At 33.4% G+C, this 19,480-nt stretch overlaps 1 protein-coding gene across 1 annotated transcript; it reads left to right on the forward strand.

Moving 5' to 3' along the window:
• Window positions 1-888: 888 nt before the first annotated feature.
• On the forward strand, window positions 889-19,284 carry LOC123718459 (arf-GAP with Rho-GAP domain, ANK repeat and PH domain-containing protein 2). The gene is made up of 11 exons (XM_045674967.1): window positions 889-2,677; window positions 2,747-2,942; window positions 4,613-4,730; window positions 6,532-6,653; window positions 8,688-8,811; window positions 10,038-10,250; window positions 11,246-11,436; window positions 14,255-14,491; window positions 14,605-14,958; window positions 15,224-15,348; window positions 15,940-19,284. Exons 1-11 carry the CDS (start codon window positions 1,170-1,172, stop codon window positions 16,070-16,072), a joined length of 3,321 nt encoding a protein of 1,106 aa, XP_045530923.1. The 5' UTR covers window positions 889-1,169; the 3' UTR covers window positions 16,073-19,284.
• The last annotated feature ends 196 nt before the right edge of the window (window positions 19,285-19,480 follow it).

Genomic DNA, 19,480 nt, shown 5'->3' on the forward strand with positions numbered 1-19,480 from the left:
TCGCGGAATTCAATGAACTTGTTAACATGTAGAACAATATTAAAGTCTCTAAGTAAAAGTTATTATAAATGGAATAGACCCAATTACAGCTACGAGCGAACGATTAAGTTGAGCCTTTTTAACAGTTACACATCTGTCTCTTAGATTTTTGTTCGGTATCTAATGGTATTGAACATTAACTCGAGAGGCAGAAAGAGTTACGATTTTTTACACATTACATTACGCTTAAAACGCAGCAACGTACGACGTTAATTCGTAAAGAAATTTTTGTCGTAATGATCCGAACTACCTATCAATACCAATTACGAGCAAATTATATCAGCGTTCCATGTAACGTCACTATATTGAATGACGAATTCCTTAATCAATCGGCTTTGACTTTGGTTGGTTTAGCTTGCTTTCCATACAATACACTAAATATACACTCTACATAGCTTTACACCAACTCTCAATAACGACAGCAATTGAGTAATAAAGTACTTTATTATCCTAGCCCGCAATAAACTCGTTTGTCGCACCATGCATACGAACTTTCGGATGAAGAAATTTGTTATTTTTTTACAAATTGTTTTTGACTGTTTTTGATCATGAATTATTATTATTCATTAGTAGTAGTCATGGATTAACTAAACGTTTTTCTTCGCTCCATTTAACGAAATCTCTATAACGCCATAAAATGCACAGTCCCTTCAATGTCGTTATATAGAGTGTACACTACTTACAGTGTACAGTACTTAAATTAATCGCCAGCTCCGTAGGTCTATGTACCGCGTCCAAGTACTTCGCTTTTGCGCTTGTGAAACATTTTCTGTTATCTATGGTCGCTCTCTAATATACTCTTACGAGTATGTACTATATTGAAGCTGTGTCAATCTGTTGTCTTGCCAAGGTATATTTACGCTTAAAAAACTATACTCTTTGATTGATATACTTGTCTGAGTTCTTACTTTTTATTATGTTCAAACTTCAGTGATTTTGTTCTATTAATTATTTATGTGCTCATAAATCCTGCCGTCTTGGTTTCTTGAAAGGACTATTGTATACAAAATACCTAAGAATGATTTTTTATTAGTGAGTCAACATTGTTTTTGTTTAATTGGTAGTGTTTATTTTTATTTGACTTATATGGCTCGTCAGGCTGTCATTTCTTTGTAGTATAAAATTCCATAATGATGAATACACCGCCCGTTCCAAAACCACGGTCTTCAGGTTTCTCACAGAATGATTCATTGAAAAGGCCAGTACCGTTACCTCGTACTAAGGTACCTGTAACTAATGAAAGAGTTACAGCATCTGAAGTGTTGCGTTCTATAGGTTCGGTATCAAAACAAATAACTGAAGATGTTGCACAAAAAGTTACAAATTCAGCAAAATTTGCAAATGATAAAATTGAGAAATCTTTTATGGATGGTTCAAAATTTGCTAAGGATACTTTAGAGAAAACAATAAGCACATCAAAGGCTGTAAGAGCATCAGTTACAAAGTCTGTCATAGAAACAACAAAAACAGCTGGTCTAAAGATACGTCGCACAAAAAAATTAGAGACAGATCATAGTGAAGACTCTCAAAGATGTGTTTCAATGCCAGCAGCTGATGTTTCATTTTTTGATAACATACAGTTTTATTCACCACTTTTAGAACAAAAAAAGATATCACCTGAAGCTGGTCCATCTGAAAAACGTGAATCACCAAGTTCACAAATAAATTCTCAAACAGATAACCTGTCGCTCCTTTCTTGTAATTCAGATTCTATAACTGATAGTGTGAGTATTACTCATGACAATATTGAATATGATCAAAATGACTCTACTTCTTTTTTAGAATCAGAAATGACATACGATACTCCAAAACCATCTAGAGCTAATAGTTTTATTAGTGTGAAATCTGCACCAGAAGTGCCAGGAAGAAGAAAAAAGAAAGAGAAGATAGAAATTATGAGACAGAATTCTCTATATGAGAACTGGACATTACAATTATCTCCAAAACCTAATGTAGAATCTTTTGATAGGCCAAGTAAAAGTACTATTTATGAATTTGATCCCTTAAATTTTACAGCACAGCCTAAGAAATATGATGGTGTCAGTAATGAATTACTGCTGTTGGAGTCTTTTCTGATTGGGGATACTTATGGTACAATTGTTTCAAATGACATTGGGGTTGATGATACATTTGACTTTATTGAAAGTGATTATTTCAATCCCCCAACACCACCTGAAAGATTTGACAGTCTTGCTGTTGGTGAAATTGCCGAAAAACCTACCTTATCACCTAGTGTAAAAGATAATAATTCAAATTGGTACATTGGAAAGGATTGTTCAAGTACAGATGTTATTGAAGATACAAAAACAGGAAGTTCTGTAATGCAAAGATTTTCAAACATGCTAAAATTAGACAATGTGTTAAATAAAGGCTTGAAACAACCTACAGTCAAAGTTGAGAAAGCGGAACGTCCAACAATTAATCACTTACTTGTTCCTTACTACAGTGGAACTCTGAATAAAGTAATTTCTGGAGCAGTTGAAGATTTATTCAAGAATTCCCAATCTTGTAGTAGATACTGTGTTTTATCTGATCACAAATTGATGTGTTACTCAGATCCAACTAACTCAATAGTGAAAGAAGTTTACACTTTAGATAGTATTAATTCAGTGCAAATTGTATTACCATTATCATCTAGGTAAGTAAATCGTTATTTAAATATAAATAAATTGATTTAAAATGATATAATCAAGTTTTGAAATTCCAGCACCACAAATAACTCATACTGCTTTGAGTTGACGATTTCAATGGGTGTTAAAAGTTCACCACGAAAAGTGCTCTTTGGCTGTGGAAGTGCTTCAGAAAGAAGAAATTGGGGACAAAAAATAGCTGAACATCTCACTAATGGATTCCCAACCAAATATACATCAGAGTTTACAAGGAGTGGATGGTGTTATATGAAGGTAAGATCAAATTTCTGAGATAAACGTTTACCAAACATTTGCTGAAACCTAAGTCCTAGATTAAGATGTAATAAATAAAAATACATGTGCCCATACAACACATTGTAGATAATTTTGTTTGATGTCATAATTAACCTTTGATAGCTTGCTGTTAAACAATTATATATATATATATATATAATTTAGTACATTCCTATATTCAAAGTATTTAACATGGAAGCCCTAAGTCCTTCCAAAACATTACATTGTGTTGGTATCAACAGAAAGTTAACAACCTAGACTGTAAAGAAATATATTTAGTCATAACTTATGGTCCACTTTAACTTTGCTAACTGTTAAGCTTAAGATATTAATATTTGATACCACCTTGTATTGAAATCTTTATGTTGACTTTTATGAACAACATTCTTGTTCTCGTATTTATTAAACATATTCAGTCGTGTTTATTATACTTACATTAGCATATATTAGCTTAGCGAATATTCTTATCTTGAATCATATGATTTCAGTGTATACAAAATTTGTTTTTAATTTTCTTACCACTCTACTGTGTCTTATAGAAACATTGTCCGCCTTGGCTTTTGAAACAATGAATTTAAAATTGATTGACCATAAATAATTTAAGCCCTTGCGAATAAAAAACGCTGAATTTTATAATACTCTATGATGATTCTAAATATATATATTAAATATGTAATTATTAAAAGGCAGCGATTATAGCGATATACCAGAGGCCTATACATTATTTAATTAGTGACTCACGACATCAAGTCAGTTTGTTTAATTATCTACAGTACTATATCATATAGTAATATTACTATTTATGCTATATTATGGTATACATGTCGAAGATAAAGTCAGGGACAGATTTTTCCGTCTGTTTTATTTCATTTTTCTTTCATAAGAATATTATGTTTAACTAAGTCTAAGTTTATTTTATATTTTAAAGAATGTGTATTGTGTGATATTTTTTCCTCCAAAAACTGATTCCGAACTAAATATAACATTCAGGAATTCGAAAAACCTCTGAAGATGTTTGATTAATATTTTCATATTTAACTAACATTTGCCAATTACTGTAATGTGCTGATAACGAACTGTGACTTAGATAAAACCACGCGCGTTTAGATAAATTGTGTTATGTCAGAATAAATTGTCGTATTTATCACGTATCTATTGATTTACTTATATTTCTAGATCATAAGAATTTAAATTTCTATATTAAATTGATTGCAAACGCTTTGCGCTCTAAATATGGAGAAATTTCAAGAAATTTCTCGAGTAAGACTTTTGTTATGCATATATTTTTACTTTCAAATACTTAATATTCCACGATGCGTTGCGATATTCTTTGTCACTAAGTTCACATGTGAAAAAGACCTTTAATTTGTTGATTTTTTTGTTATATTTACGTAGTTATATTTCAAGGATAAATTTATATTTTCGTAGTTAAATAGCAGTTTTAAATTGAGAATCGCCCATTAATTACTAAGTTTATATACATGTATATACACGTATGTGCAATAGGTAATAACTAATTTGTCGATAAAGATATATTCTATTTCTAAAGTACATCGTTGTAAGTTAAATGCCAAATTGATAATTAACAAAATAGGTTCAATACATTCTTATATTTTTAGTCTAAGTTTTATAATTAATGAATATTACAGGAAGGGGTTACTGGACAATGGCGTGGAGCGTGGCTTATGCTGGTGAGACGAGTCCTTGTCTACTACACCCCTCCCGAGACCCTTTGTACGGTAGACCTTAGAAAGACGAGATGTGTTGGTAAGTTATAATAACTAAATGTTAGCTTAAACATAATTCTTACGGACATCCGCAATTTTTGGTCAAAACGATTGTATTAGAATATTAAAAAAGAATATTTATTAACTTATGAATATCATGTTAGGTTAGGTTACTTTTACCTTTACCTAATTCAGTGGTGTTACTATTCTTGTGCTGGTGCTACAGATCTTGGCCTTTATATAAAAATATATATACACTCAAAATTTATTACAACCACATCGAAGGGACTACTCATATTTGTTCGTAGAAACCGATAGTGGTAACAGCCAATGATGTTGTTATAAAGTATCTAATACTTTATCCGCCGGGACCTTTGATTTTGGACAATATAACCGGTATGTCGTCGTCTAGACAATGTCGTCATAAACGGTTTTGACTGTATTCTTTTTAAAGACAATGCCCACTGCATTCGGAATACTGAGCCTGAGGCGTGTTGTTGATTTTCGGATATAAGATATTATATCCAGATAGTTTCCACACGATGTTTACCTTTACCTTTAGAAAAATAATGAGTGGACAGCCGGGTTGAGTTTCACACCCATATTATTCATGTCCTTGCTTAATGCGTGTACGATACCGTTAGTTAGATATATCTAACTCGTATAACATAGAGCTGTACATATCTATACCTAGTTTATTGCTAACACTAGGTCACTTATATACGTCTAAATGTGTCCGGGCAATATTTAGACATAAATAATGCTTGCGACGGAAAACATTTCTTATATATTTGTGATGCCTTAGTTTTACAAAATATTAAACGTTTCAAGCTGCCCATAGCATCGGTCACATCTAATGGTTTTAAGTAACAACTTTACTAAAGCTCAATAAATATATGTTTAGCCACTATATAAAAAAAAAAACTTTTCAAAATTGGCCTTGCCAAAGACGTCATGCCTTAGACGTCAAAGATTTTGTATGTCCTCTCCAAAAATAATCGTTACAGTTAATTTACATAAAATCATAATGAATACACCTAAACCTTGGTGAGCTTTTAAAGGTGACGCTACAAAAACTAGTTTGGTAGTTTTAAAGTTTATGGCGTTAAGTATATGACGCCACCGTATGTAAGGATTGGGTGTGAATATATAAAATACAAAGTCAAAATATATATATAAATTGTCTGTGTCATTACTTTCTTGGAATAAGACTCCCGGTTGATTCAGCTCATGTATTATTAATTGTGAATGCATTTGTTTATTTAGAGCATATCTCGTGTTACAGTGACTCATGGATGACCCATCAGAGTGCCTACCATTGTCCCAAGCCTGTACAAGTTAAATATAATAGTTATCTAAAAGGAGCAGTTTTGGCGTTGTTGTTAAGCGAGAGATTCTTATCCTGGAGGTCGTGACTTGAACCCCGGGCCGTGTTTTAGTTTTATTCTACCTCGCACAATCGATACTTGTTCCTATAGAAATACATCGTGAAAACATCTAAATGTATCTTCCCTATTTCCATTATCATTTTATCAAATAAATTATAGAAAATAGCGCTTTTATTTCCATATTATGGCCCCGATACCGGATTTTCTGTATTACCAGCGATTGTTTAACCAAAATGGCTTTTAATATTTCTGTGACGTAGTGCCAAATACGTTCCGGGTTCAAGTTGTACATGTAAAATAAGCAATAAATAGATAAATATTTATTGATCCCAAGAAAAACTTACTTCTAAACATAACATTACCTAAATCTCATTAAACCTTGTATACGTTTCGCTCACCAGAAGGTACTATATTTTACATAAAAGTATATTAGTAATTATTGTATTATTCCAGTAAACCAAGATGCAGATGAAGAAACAAAACAAAAGTGTGTATCGGACGGTAGCCCAAATCTTCTACTCGATTGTCCACATGCAACTGTATATTTGAGATTCCAACACGAAAAAGATCTCAAGGTAATTATTTTCTGGTTTTTTAAAGTTATTCACTGATGTTGGCTAAATCCTAGCAAAGTATGGTTATGATTTTCAATATATAAGTCTTGCCATAAATACTGAAACAATGATAATATTTTTTTTTGCAAATAACATTTATTAATTTAACAGTGTGTTAGTTTAATAAATCAATATAAAACAATTTAGAATATAAAAAGCTTATTCGAAATGGTCACCATTGGCTGCAATACATTAAAAGTTGAGGGCAGTTATAAAAGAGCAACGCACGCTTTCCATGGGAGAATTCTTCACCGCCAATCGCACGGATTGTTTTAGGGACTCCAAATTTTCATGGTGTTTAGAGCAAGCTTTACTCTCAAAAACTGAACATAAATAATAATACAGCGGATTCAAATCCGAACTAGACGACGGCCAGTCTTCAGCTCTTATGAAGTCAAAACCAAAATAACTTTATTCATATAGGTAAACAAGTACACTTATGAACGTCAGAAAATAAGTTAATTAATTGTAAGTTTATATTTACTACCAGCTCGCAAGTCAAGGGCGTAGATCATGCAAGAAGAAATGGCAATAAACTTTCCGCCACTCTTTTAAATCGCTAAGTTTTGAGTCATACAAATTGTTTGAACTGGAGCAAATCAATCCCAAGGATTAGAATCATTTAAATATTCCTTAAATTTTTAAAAAGCTTTTTTGATTTATTAACGTTTAACGAGGGCTTTGAATTTATTTAGTAATCATTCTCTAATTTCGCTTGCAAGTTTGTTGTAAAAACGAATACAATTTCCATATAAGAAGTGGTTTATCTTCTGGAGCCTGTTTGGTCGTACACTCAAATTAGTTCTGTTTTAAGTATTATACTGGTGAAAGTCACATTTTTTTTTAAAAAGGTTTATATTTTTTGTCCGAAACGTACGTTTCCAACAAAGACTGCGTAGACCGAGTTACGACCGTGCGCCGATTCTTGCTGGAAGGACCATTCTTGGTCTTCTTATTGAACATGGTTTTGTTAAGGGACTTCACTAACTTCTCAAGAATGGTATTTTTTACAAAAGTATGGCTCAGTCACTCCTTCATTGCTAGCACCCCACCAAACCATCACTGAAGTAGGGATACTGCCCACGTTGGACTAATTGGGAAGCTTTCTTAGAGTTTTGACCATAAATACGGCCATTTTGTTTGTTATAATGTTGCTCAATTGTAAAAAAAATCTCATCCGTAAACAGAGTTTTTCTGTGACCTCTCTTTATGTACCACTTCAGTATATATATGGTTACCACCATTTTTTTCTTTTTAAAATTATCAGTTAAGAAATGATCAGTACGTCTCTTATAGGCTACAAATCTTAAGTCATCTTTTAATATAGGCGACATGGTTCTAGGTGCTATCATCATCTCCCGAGATAAAATCTTTTGCTTTCGGATAGGATTTCTTCGGATTCTTTCCCTTACTGTTTTGACCCCTCTCGTTGTACCTATTAATAGCCCGGTACGCAAATATTTTACTAATATGGCGTATGGAGAGTTTTAAAAGTGGCATTTGGCTCCATACATACTTTGTGTAATGCAATCACAGCTATTCGGTCCTCTTTATCATCACCCCATTCCATTTTAAAATCGCAAAATATTGTACAATGTATTAGCGCCAAAATGAGAAAACACAATGAACAATCATATAAAAATGGTAGATTCCAAATTCAAATGTAATATTTTGTTCGTTTTTAATTGTAACAGTATTTATGGCCAGAATAAGTACATATGAGACTGGCATAAAACACGTTATGACGTTATAGTACACTAAACACTTTAAAAATAATCCTTAAACATTACCATTCGGTTTTTCATTATTCTTCCCATTCGGTAAGAGAAATGAAAATTTTGAGGCTACTTTAAATAACTAATAATCACAGAGAATAAATTCTTATTATATAATGTGATGTTTTATGATTATAAAAGATAAAAATATTTTCTGTTTGTTTGTACTTAGTTTATTAAGTATTATTAAGTAGTATTAAGTTTGGACTTATTATTTTAGAGTTGGAGGTACATGATTAAGTTAGCTGCTCATAATAACGGAGCGTATTTACACCACCAGCAGCTTACCAAGGATGACGTTCCGGCCATAGTAGACAAGTGCATTAGTTTTATTTATGCCCACGGTGAGTTTATGGAAAATATTTATTTCCTTTAATAATTTATGTAAATTTCTAAGCAATTACAATTTAAGCACAAGACTAAACATTAAATCCAACTCAATCATTGCATTGTTCCATTCTTTATATCTAAGTAATTGTATATCTTATGTACTTTTCCCCTTCTTGCGGTCAGCTTATTTATTTTTTCCTTATAGTGGTGGTCTATATAATTTATTTAACCCTATCCTACCCTACCCTACCCTGGTCTATTTATTATTTATCTATTTTAATTGTGATATATTTCTTACGAGAGCTTATATAGGCAGTCTTAGGGTATTGTTTCATTTATTTCGTATATTTCTGTGATGTATTAAAAAAATCACTTTAACAAGTGAGCCACAAACACTTTACGGCTGATGTTATACTTCAGTGATTTTGACAGCCTCAGTAAATAAATAGGCATGTGCTATTCATAGTCATATTTGATAATAGAAAGATATTGGAACGATAAAAGTTAAGATAGAGTTAAATTCGGTGGCGGTTGTTAGAGGAATGTTTAAATAAATGAAACGCTTTGTTTGAAGCTCAAGTGTTAACTGGCTTTTATCATTTGAAACATGACATGACATTTTACTAACAAAACATTAAAGTTATAAATAAATCAAGTGAATAAGATTCTCCCCTCCATACCTTGTAGTATATATGTTAACCTATTGTATATATTATTATATGTTTGTGTGTGTTGTCTTTATTGTGTCGTCATCTTTGTTTTAGGTAACTCTGCTTAGATAAAATTCAATTTATCAAAACTATCCTCATCGTGTTAATACTTAGAACGCAACATTGGCGGAATTGTGATTTACAAAGTCGATATTAAAAAATAAAGTGAAGTAAAGTGAAACGAATAAATCAAGTGATTTATTTGTGGGTTCTTAAATCTAAGGACCTGTTAGAAAACGAGAATGTTATATTACAATTTATAAGTGTTTGAAAAATTAAAGGGCTCAATTATTACTAGTCTAGTAGAATCTGAATTATTACAATTTTATTTTCTACAAATGTAAAATGATTGTTAAAATGTGTTTGTGCCTCTAATTATTCACCATATATATATATATATATATTATTTGTAACTTAAAATTGTAACTTATATATACTATTGCACTATTAAATTTTTGATATGGTTTTGACATTCGTATGGGTTTCGTATATACCAAATTTTACCTACAAAGCTATTGTTTTCTTTGCAGGGAGTCTATCAGAAGGTATATACCGGAGGGCGGGCAGTAGTTCAGTACTGTCGGAATTACTTGGACGTTTCAGGCGTGACTCGTGGTCAGTGGTTTTGAGTCCTGGGCAGCATTCGGAGCACGATGTTGCCGGTGTATTAAAACGATTCTTTAGAGATCTCCCGGAATCGCTTATACCGCAAGACAAACATACAGTTTTAATTTCAGCTCTTGGTAAGTGAAAAGGTTATACTTTAAATGCAAGCTTGACACATATCAGAGTCGATTAGTAAAAAAATTGGCTGGCAAGCCAAAACGACTTTTTGGAATCGAACGTAAACCTAACTGGAAAGGCAAAGCGAAATAATTTGGGCCAGACCAGTGTTTATAGTTTACTAATAGAGCAGTGTTGGCCTAGTGGCTCCAACGTCCGACTCTCATCCCTGAGGTCGTAGGTTCGATCCCCGGCTGTGCACCAATGGATTTTCTTTTTATGTGCGCATTTAACATTAGCTCGAACGGTGAAGGAAAACGACTTGCCTTAGACCCAAAAAGTCGACGGCGTATGTCAGGCACAGAAGGCTGATCACCTACTTGCCTATCCCATTAACAAATGATCATGAAACAGATACGGAAATCTTACGGCCTCGATCTAAAATGGTTGTAGCGCCATTGATTTATTAATAAACCATAAACATACAGATTTATTAATAAAAAAAACCGCACAATCAGCCATATAAAAATAGGCACGCATATGTAATATATTTAGTTCTCAAAACATATTTTCTAAAAACTCCCACGTTGTAAAGGCACCTTGCCTTTACTGGTGACTGAATCTACAAAGTGACGAATATTACATAGAATGAAGTATTCGTCAAAGACCTCATATATATATATATATATATCTTTAGTCTTTAGTCTTTGTTCACAACAAGACTGTAAACTAATCATTGTTATTATTTTTTATAACACCTATATCCAGGGTTTTATAGAAAAGTTTATTCATAGTATGTATACATCTTTATGTATTTTAATGGCTGGACCGATTTTGATAAATGAATTGTGTTTTTTTCGTCCTATGTATATAATCCTGACTACATTGACACACTGTTGGGTCCACTAGGGTCGCACAAACTATGGTTTTCATGGAAATTAAGCTAATTATAATTATATAATTATATCTATAAACTATTTTATAAAGTTACTAATTACTGACAATACATTTTAAGAAATCAAGGAGAAACACGAACGAAACAGTGAATATAGAAAAGTGATGTTCTTCTTGCCTCTCGTCGCGCGCAATACGGCGAGGAAATTGTTCGCGCATTTGCATTTCTTAAATACAATGGCGCACGCTAACAAAATGAATGCTGAAAATCTGGCCTCAGTTTGGGCACCTACCATCATGCCGGCAGCTTTAGTAAGTACGCTATTAAATACCAAAAGTATCTATAAAGGTTAGGCTAGGAAGAAATTACGGTCGATTTTTAGGTAAAATTATATATTAAAATTCGTAGGAAATCTTAAATCTGAACTGTTGTTCAGTATATATAGGAAAACTGTAAATGATATATTTCTGAATATTTTCAGAAGAGTTTAACTTTAAATAACACATCAAATTTTCCGTTAGTAAAAATAGTGTGCAAAGCGTGTAAATGCGGCGTCACAACCGCCTTTAGTGCCAAAGCCAAGTTGATTTGGTTCAAAATTTTGTTTAATTTATAAATTATATGTTAACTGCAATTTTGGAGGCACCGCAATTGGGCCTTACCAGCTTTTTTGATAGTAGCCAGCTTGCTTTATTTCCCCGCAAAGTATTTTATTTTTAAGTTTTAAGTGCTTCTAAACGACGACCTGTATCCTCAACTCTGAATGATGTTAAATCTTTTAGATGTTGAGATGACATCCCATTTAAGCCAGCAGCTGATCCTGGTTTAAATTAATTTATAGCGTTTAGAATTTCTTCAGCGGACTGAATTTGAAGGCAGGTCTGGACATCCATGGGAAGTCTTAAAAGTAAGGTGTTTCTGAAGCACTGGGATGTTTTAACGAAAGGGCTGAAAGTGTATCCGGTGTGTCAGGGGCCAGTATATAATTTCAGTAAAGATGTCTTGCCCTTAAAAGGGGCCCTTTAGATCTCCATCGTAAATTTTTTGCTCTTCTATTTTTGTGACATATTTTGGTCTGTTTCGAAAGGTTTTGTGAGCCGAAATTAAAAATGTTTTTAGACTCATGGGATCATTACAATTATTTTTGAGTTTCCGAGTTATGTATTTGTTATCACGCAAGAAACAATAAGGAAACGTTTAAAGTTTTTCCCATGAGTCTGTACTGTTTTCTGTGATGCAAAGTGTAATATTTGATTCTAATGAAGATGCGATAGAGATCCGAGGTTTCCGTGTAACAACTGGAAATGTTTTTTTTAATTCGAGAGTAAAATTCGAAGTTTGATGTGGTCTGGTGGTGCGTGCCTATCTGTGTTGTTATTTAAGGAAAGTTGTGTCTCTATGTATTTTGAAGCCCTGGTTTGTACTATTTTTATACCTAGGTAACACTGAAAATATTTAGAAAATGAAAAACGGCTTAATGTAGAAAGTTGCCAATAGTTTTATTGTCTTTCGAAGTAATCTCTACATATCGTCGCATTCGATAGAACCACTGAGAGAAGCAGTGGGCTCATTCTTCCTTAGGGGTCTCTTCTCTTCTTCATTTTCTAACGCTTTTACCACATCTTCAGGTCTCGTAAAGCGAATACCTCGAATTTTATCTTTAGTTTTTGTGAATAAATGAGAGTTGCGGGGCGCCAGGCCAGGAGTGTAGTCAAAGCTTCCTGACGCCTAAATGTTGGTGTAATATTTTTCGAACTTGACTCATACCAATGCCTAGGTTTGCCCGTATATGCTGATAGGTCACTCTCTTATCTTCCTCTATCATGCGTCGCACAGCACTGATGCTATCTGCAGTAGTCGCTGTTAAAGGACGTCCGTCACGCGGATCATCATTGAGATTGCTACTTCCACGGTTAAACTCGTTAAACCAATTGTAAATAGTGGCACGAGATGGGGCTTCATTAAGAAATACTAATCGCAGCCTATATATAGCCAACTATATCATAGCTTTGTGGTTGAGAAAGCTCACAACGAAAGTCATAATCAATCATCGAATATTTTCTCGCGTTCTACTCATTTTCACGTGTAACGAGATTTAAGATTTGCCAATTCACAAAAACAAATGACAAATGAAAGCAATATACTAGATTAGGTTACCAAAGAGTTCTAAAATTGGAATTTAAAAAAGTTTTCATTAGCAATGGTTCTAACTGGCCCGTTCTAAACATTTTCAGTGTTATCCATATACATAGGTCACAGGTCAAGTTATCCATATGTATATCTTACTCCGCGATCATGAAAAATACCAAACACACTTAAAATAGGATAGCAAAAATATACATACATAACCATTTACATAACAATAATAAATACGCAAAGAAACACACAAGCACAATTTTAAAAGCACAGAGAAATCAGAGCTCGGGTTGAGAATGAAGCAAATCTCGTCTGGCTACAATTAAATAGTCCGTTTCTCAGACTTTGCATAACTACATATTTTCGCGTTTCATGTTTTTCGTAATTTATTTTGTTTAGTTCCACGTATTATATTTCGTCACTTTGCAGTATATTCCATTTTATTTCATTATTTAATGATAAAAATATTAAATTTTAATTTTTTCACGTTTTTTGCAACTATATTATATTTACAATATAAATTTTTTTTTATTAAAATCAAATAAAGCGTAATGTAAGCTAATACTCTAGTTGAAGTCACCGATAAATCTGTCTTGAACTGATACCTTACCGAATAACAAAGTTTATTTAATTAAAAAAAGCTTTGCGCACGAGAGTAACAATAAAAGCTTACATTTAGGAACAAACAAAAATTACAATTAAAACTAATTGTACACCCTTTACTATGTTGGCTTATAAAACTACATATTTGTAACAGAAAACATTCTAAGAAAACATATGATCTAAAAAGTGAGATATAAATGATATGTTGTAAAATTTAGGATATAAGCTCTGCGAAACTGAAAGATTGTCAATACACAAAGTAAAGGGTCTTGGTAAAAAAGGCTAAGTTTTTAAAGATGATTTCGGAATGCTTTTTCTTTAACTTTTCAGTCTTTAGCGGACCCAAACAGTATAGTATACTGTTTATGTGAAGGCACGGTTTATTTTCAGACAAGTCAGACCCTCCAAACAGCATGGTCAGCCAAGGAGCAATATGTGGTCCGGGATCTAATAGCAAACTACGAGGAGATATGGGAGCCTACTGAAGCCGAAACCCGACGCGAAGCGGCCATACGCCGCGTCCTCATGCGAGTATTAAGTAACACTGCGCCTGCGCCGCCCAAAGCCGCCGGAGATTTGCGAGCGTGGATCTACGTGAATGACAGAAACACGTGCCACCAAATTGCGGTAATAAATTAACTTTTGTGCCTACTTCACCAAATTAAGAATTACAGTTTTTTTGGTTCCAAGCTAATCCTCCAGATGGCTTATAAAAACACATTTATTTTTAAATTTTTCAGCTAACGCCAAACAAAACATGTTCCGACGTTTGCATAGAGCTTTGTGAAAAGGCGCAAACGGAATCACATTTATTGATGATCGAAGAAGTTATTTGTAATGAATCGATGAGAAGAATAGTTCACAAAGACGAAGTTGTTCTAGATGTTGTTCTACAGTGGAGTTATTGGGACGAAGAGGATCGAAAAGAGAATTACTTAATGATTAAAAATAATAAATTGTTGCACGATATTGCTGTTAAGAATACCGGAGTTGTTTGCGGAGAGCTTAGAGTGGCGAATGAGGCGAACAAAACTTTTAAATTGCATATGTTTGAGTGTAATCATACGAAGTTGTGCTATTTCAAGGATAAACAGGTTGGTTGTTAAATACATCTATGGAGCTGGCTTTGTAATGCGCACGTTTTGTATCGTTCCAAAAATATATTAATTGATAAAAAACTTGCATAGATAATTGAGTGTTTCAAAGCAATTTTTGTATACCACGAGCCCAAAATGAATAAACGAGTTGAAGTATGTGCGAACTACTAAGGTGTGGTTACTGTTTCCAAAAAACCCCAGTCTTACATTTGAAATAATTGAAAAAAAAAGATTATTTTGAGTCATTTAAATATTCACACAGGGGTCACACAAGATTGAAGAATGGCTGGTGAAAGATATTTTATGGTACATCGGCCACGAACCAAAACGTAATCCTCAATCTCGCTGGGCCATCACGTTCATACCAAAAAAGAATAAACAGAAAAGGTAAGTTGATTTTTTTGGGTAAATTTTGAAAAAGGCTACCTAACTCAGACAATTTCCCGTTTTATATTGTTAATTAAATTGCAGTTTGTTTAAAACAATTTTATGAAGCACCTATGTTGTAATACCATTGTGTGTAAATATGAATTCACAAACACAAAGTCTTACTGCTTTGCGCCATTTAAAATCTTCTTTATAATTTGGCCTTGTATGCACTTATTAATAAAAAAATAAATCAATGGCGCTACAACCTTTTTAGGGCTGGGCCGCAGATTCTGTATATGTTTCATGATCATTTGTTGATCGAATAGGCAAGTAGGTATCAGCCTTCTGTGCCTGACGTAGGCCGTCGACTTTTTTGGGTCTAAGGCAAGCCAGTTTCCTCACGATGTTTTCCTTCACCGTTCGAGCTAATGTTATGCGCACATAGAAAGAAAATCCATTGGTGCCCAGCCGGGGATCGAACCTACGACCTCAGGGATGAGATTCGCATTCTGAAGCCACTAGGCCAACACTGCTCGGTCTCTGTGAAGCAATATAGGGATTTCTGTAATTATAACTATATATCCGTTTATTCCAATAACTTGATTTCAGATCGAAAGATCGCCCATGGTTTGGTGTGACCATAGCGGGCGCGGTAACTGAAGATCAAGTTAAATGGATGACAGCGTTAATGTACGCTGAACACACAGATGTACTTCCTACACCGCGGCTTGTCATCACTTAATGGTATCGGCACATTACAGGGCCTGATTTAGCAAAAAGGGAAACAATAACTTGCCAAGTTATTTGCTGGTATAACAAGTATTTGTGCGTGTGAATATCAAAATCAAAATATTGTTTAATGTACACCATTAAGTTACCTACATTAAATAAACAATGTTTTGATTTTGATTTTAATGCTTCTTTTAATTTACTGCTAGTTCTCAAATCAAAAACAGACGAGAACTGACTCTCCTTCACTCTTCCACGCCATGCCAAGAGTTTTTTATCACACGTTATAGAAAAAACAAAAACGAAATACATAATATTGATTTGCGTATACTGTTATAGTATTAATAGTTACTGTACTGAACAACACATCAATTACACAACAACGATACAACAGTAATACAACAACGATACAAGAAAAACATAAATTACACAACAACGATACAACAAAAACACAATAATGTAACATCTTGAAAAACGAATACACAATAAAAGTTAAGGAAATTTGTCATAATTTAGTTTTGTTCGCTATTTCGTTGCAAATAGATAATTAAAATTTAGTTGTTTGACGAACAGCGAAACCGCGTGCAGAGATAATATTTATTAGGGGTTACTCAAAATAAATATCGCTGTTGTCTTAAATAAATATGAGCCTGGTAAGACGTGTCCCATGTAGTGTAATTAATAGTTTAAAATGTATTTTAAATATAAATGAAGTACTTCTATAACTAAGTTTAGATGTTAGTGGAAATATAGTAGCTTTTTAATTAGCAAATGTCCTGCCTCTTAATTGAATAGTTTTCTGAATTGAAATTTTTATATAGTTGATTCAATAGTACTTGGAGTCGTATGAATTAATACTCGCGGATTTTAGGCAAGTTGAATAATTGTTATAATTTGAATGTGTGTTTCTAAAATGTTTTATCTGACACTTCCTTGCCAATTCGGTTTTGTTTAGCTTTTTAGAATTAAATAACAATACAAAATAGAAGAATCGAGGCTTCTTATTTTAAATTTCTATATATACTATAATATGAGACTGTCAAACTTGAGATTTCTATGTCAAGTAATACATGTTTTCTCGGCTTACATATTTAGACATATAAATTGTTTCATAGCATGGTCAGCAAACTTAAGTTTGCTATGTCAATTAATACATGTTTTCTCGGTTTACATATTTAGTCATATAAATTGTTTGATAGCATGGTCAGGCTGAGCGTAAAACGTAAGAACGATGATGTACTTCGTTGACTGTGACTTGACAAACGAAACATGAAGCGTGTCGTGTCAGTGACCAATGGGTGTTGTATGTATGAAAATGGTCACCCTTCCGCCTTAAAACATGATCGCAGAGCGCAGCAATAATTTTGGTCATAATTTGTGTATATTTAAATATAACGTGCATAATTAATTTTCATTTACATATACAGTGTAAACTCTATAAAACGACACTTAAGAGACTGTTCATTTACGGCGTTATAGAGAGTTGTCGTTAAGTGGAGAAAAGAAAATTAGGTATTGGAAAAAGCTTGGAGAATTTTTTCTTTGTTTTTCCATATTGTGGAACGGTAGAGCAACTAAATCCAAAGCGTTTGCCAACATCCCTTATCTTCTCTCCCGTACTATTGCGCGTATCAGTCAAACTTTTTCATCAATACAGTGATTTTCTTTTCTAGCCATGTTTACAGTTTGAAAGTTGGTAAGCAACTAAATATATGATACTTAATGACCTATAACCCTTAATTAGGGCAGAGGGCGTCCACAGTGAGTTTCCATCGCGTTCGGTCTTGAGCCTCGTATTTCACCTCGCTCCAAGTCTTTCCGGCTCTCTTTGCCTCGTCTGCAACTTTTCGGCGCCAGGTTTGTTTGGGATGGCCACGCTTTCCTTGCGAATTTCAATCAACCGCCTGCTTGGGAATATGATTGGGATCCCTTCGGAGTGTATGGCCGTGTATTCCATTTGCGTTGCTTGATCTGCTGGCTGATCGGGTTTTCTCGACAGCGCTTAGATCTCTAACGAGCAACTTTGGGAGCGCTGTCGAGAAATATATGATAACGTATAGATAATCCATGACTCCTACTTATGTCATGGTCAACAACAGTCTACACGTGCAAGCAATCCCAATTTGTAAACAAAAGAACGAATTTCTTAGAAAGTTCGTATGCATGATGCCGACAGTCCAGTTTATTGCGGACTAGGATAATAAAGAGACAAAAGAACATACACAGCTGCCGAGTTTTTACTAATTTTAGCAACTAAAAAGTACTTTATTACTCAATTGGTGTCGTTATTCATAGTGGGTGTAATGCTATGTAGAGTGTATCATTGTATGGAATACAAGTTAAAGCCAAGATTTCAACGCTATATGCAATGTGGCGTTAAATCGAGGGTTCGTACATGGAGTTTACACTGTATGTAAAATTTGATAAGAAAACATGGTAAGCTAGTTAAGCCTTAGTTTATATTATAGTCATGGCCCGATCGTAGAATTAAATTTATGAAATCGTCTGATGTAGCTCAGTCTCAGTCCAGGCTTTGATTTCGCTTAATGTGTAGAATTTTCAACTCACATGCGTTAACGATGGGAATCAACGTTGAAACATCAGTAAACATTGATTAATGATATAGTATATGAAATAAGCATCCTACGATTGGGCCGTGCAGTATAAAGATGGCAGTTGGCCAAGTTTACTAAATGTAAAAGTAAGTTCTGTAAAACGTTGGTATTTTTTATGGCGCACAAATTTACATTCCTGTGATCCAAGTTCCAAAAATGTTCAAGGAAATACTATTAACATGTATACATAAAATATAAGATTGTTTTGTATTGAAGATATATTTTACCATTTATACCTTTTCTTCAATATATTTTAATAGGTTTAAGTATTATAAAGATTTCAGATAATTTAATGGATTGACTTGTTCATCGAATTTGTACATAAAATCTAAATATTTTAGATTGGCAAAGATTCATCGCTAAGTGCCTTTATAACTGTAATATAATGTCCACTGGTTCATGGATTAAATTTTTTCGAAAAAGTTAAAATAATTAGAGTTTTCAATGTAACTATGAATTGTTAATGTACCAAATTCAAAATTACTATTTTGTGCAAATCTATGCGTGTACTTTACTATTTACGATTTAATTATTAATTTAATTTAATTTTGTATATAAGAACATTAGTATACATATATTGTTTATGATAAAAGGCATCTATTGATGATTTACGAATTATCAGTAATAAATATTTTATAAATAAGACTATTATTTTCTTTAATTACCTGGCCCAAAACCAGTTATGTGTTGAGTCAAATAGTAGCTAGTACCTTTAAAATAGGTCACGAAGACAGAAACTTTTAAGTTGCCATAATATCGATGGTACCAAGCCGTACCGACAACGATCGTGACCGCACGCCACCCGA

The sequence above is a fragment of the Pieris brassicae genome, chromosome Z (genome assembly GCF_905147105.1).
Source record: "Pieris brassicae chromosome Z, ilPieBrab1.1, whole genome shotgun sequence".
NCBI lineage: Eukaryota > Metazoa > Arthropoda > Insecta > Lepidoptera > Pieridae > Pieris > Pieris brassicae.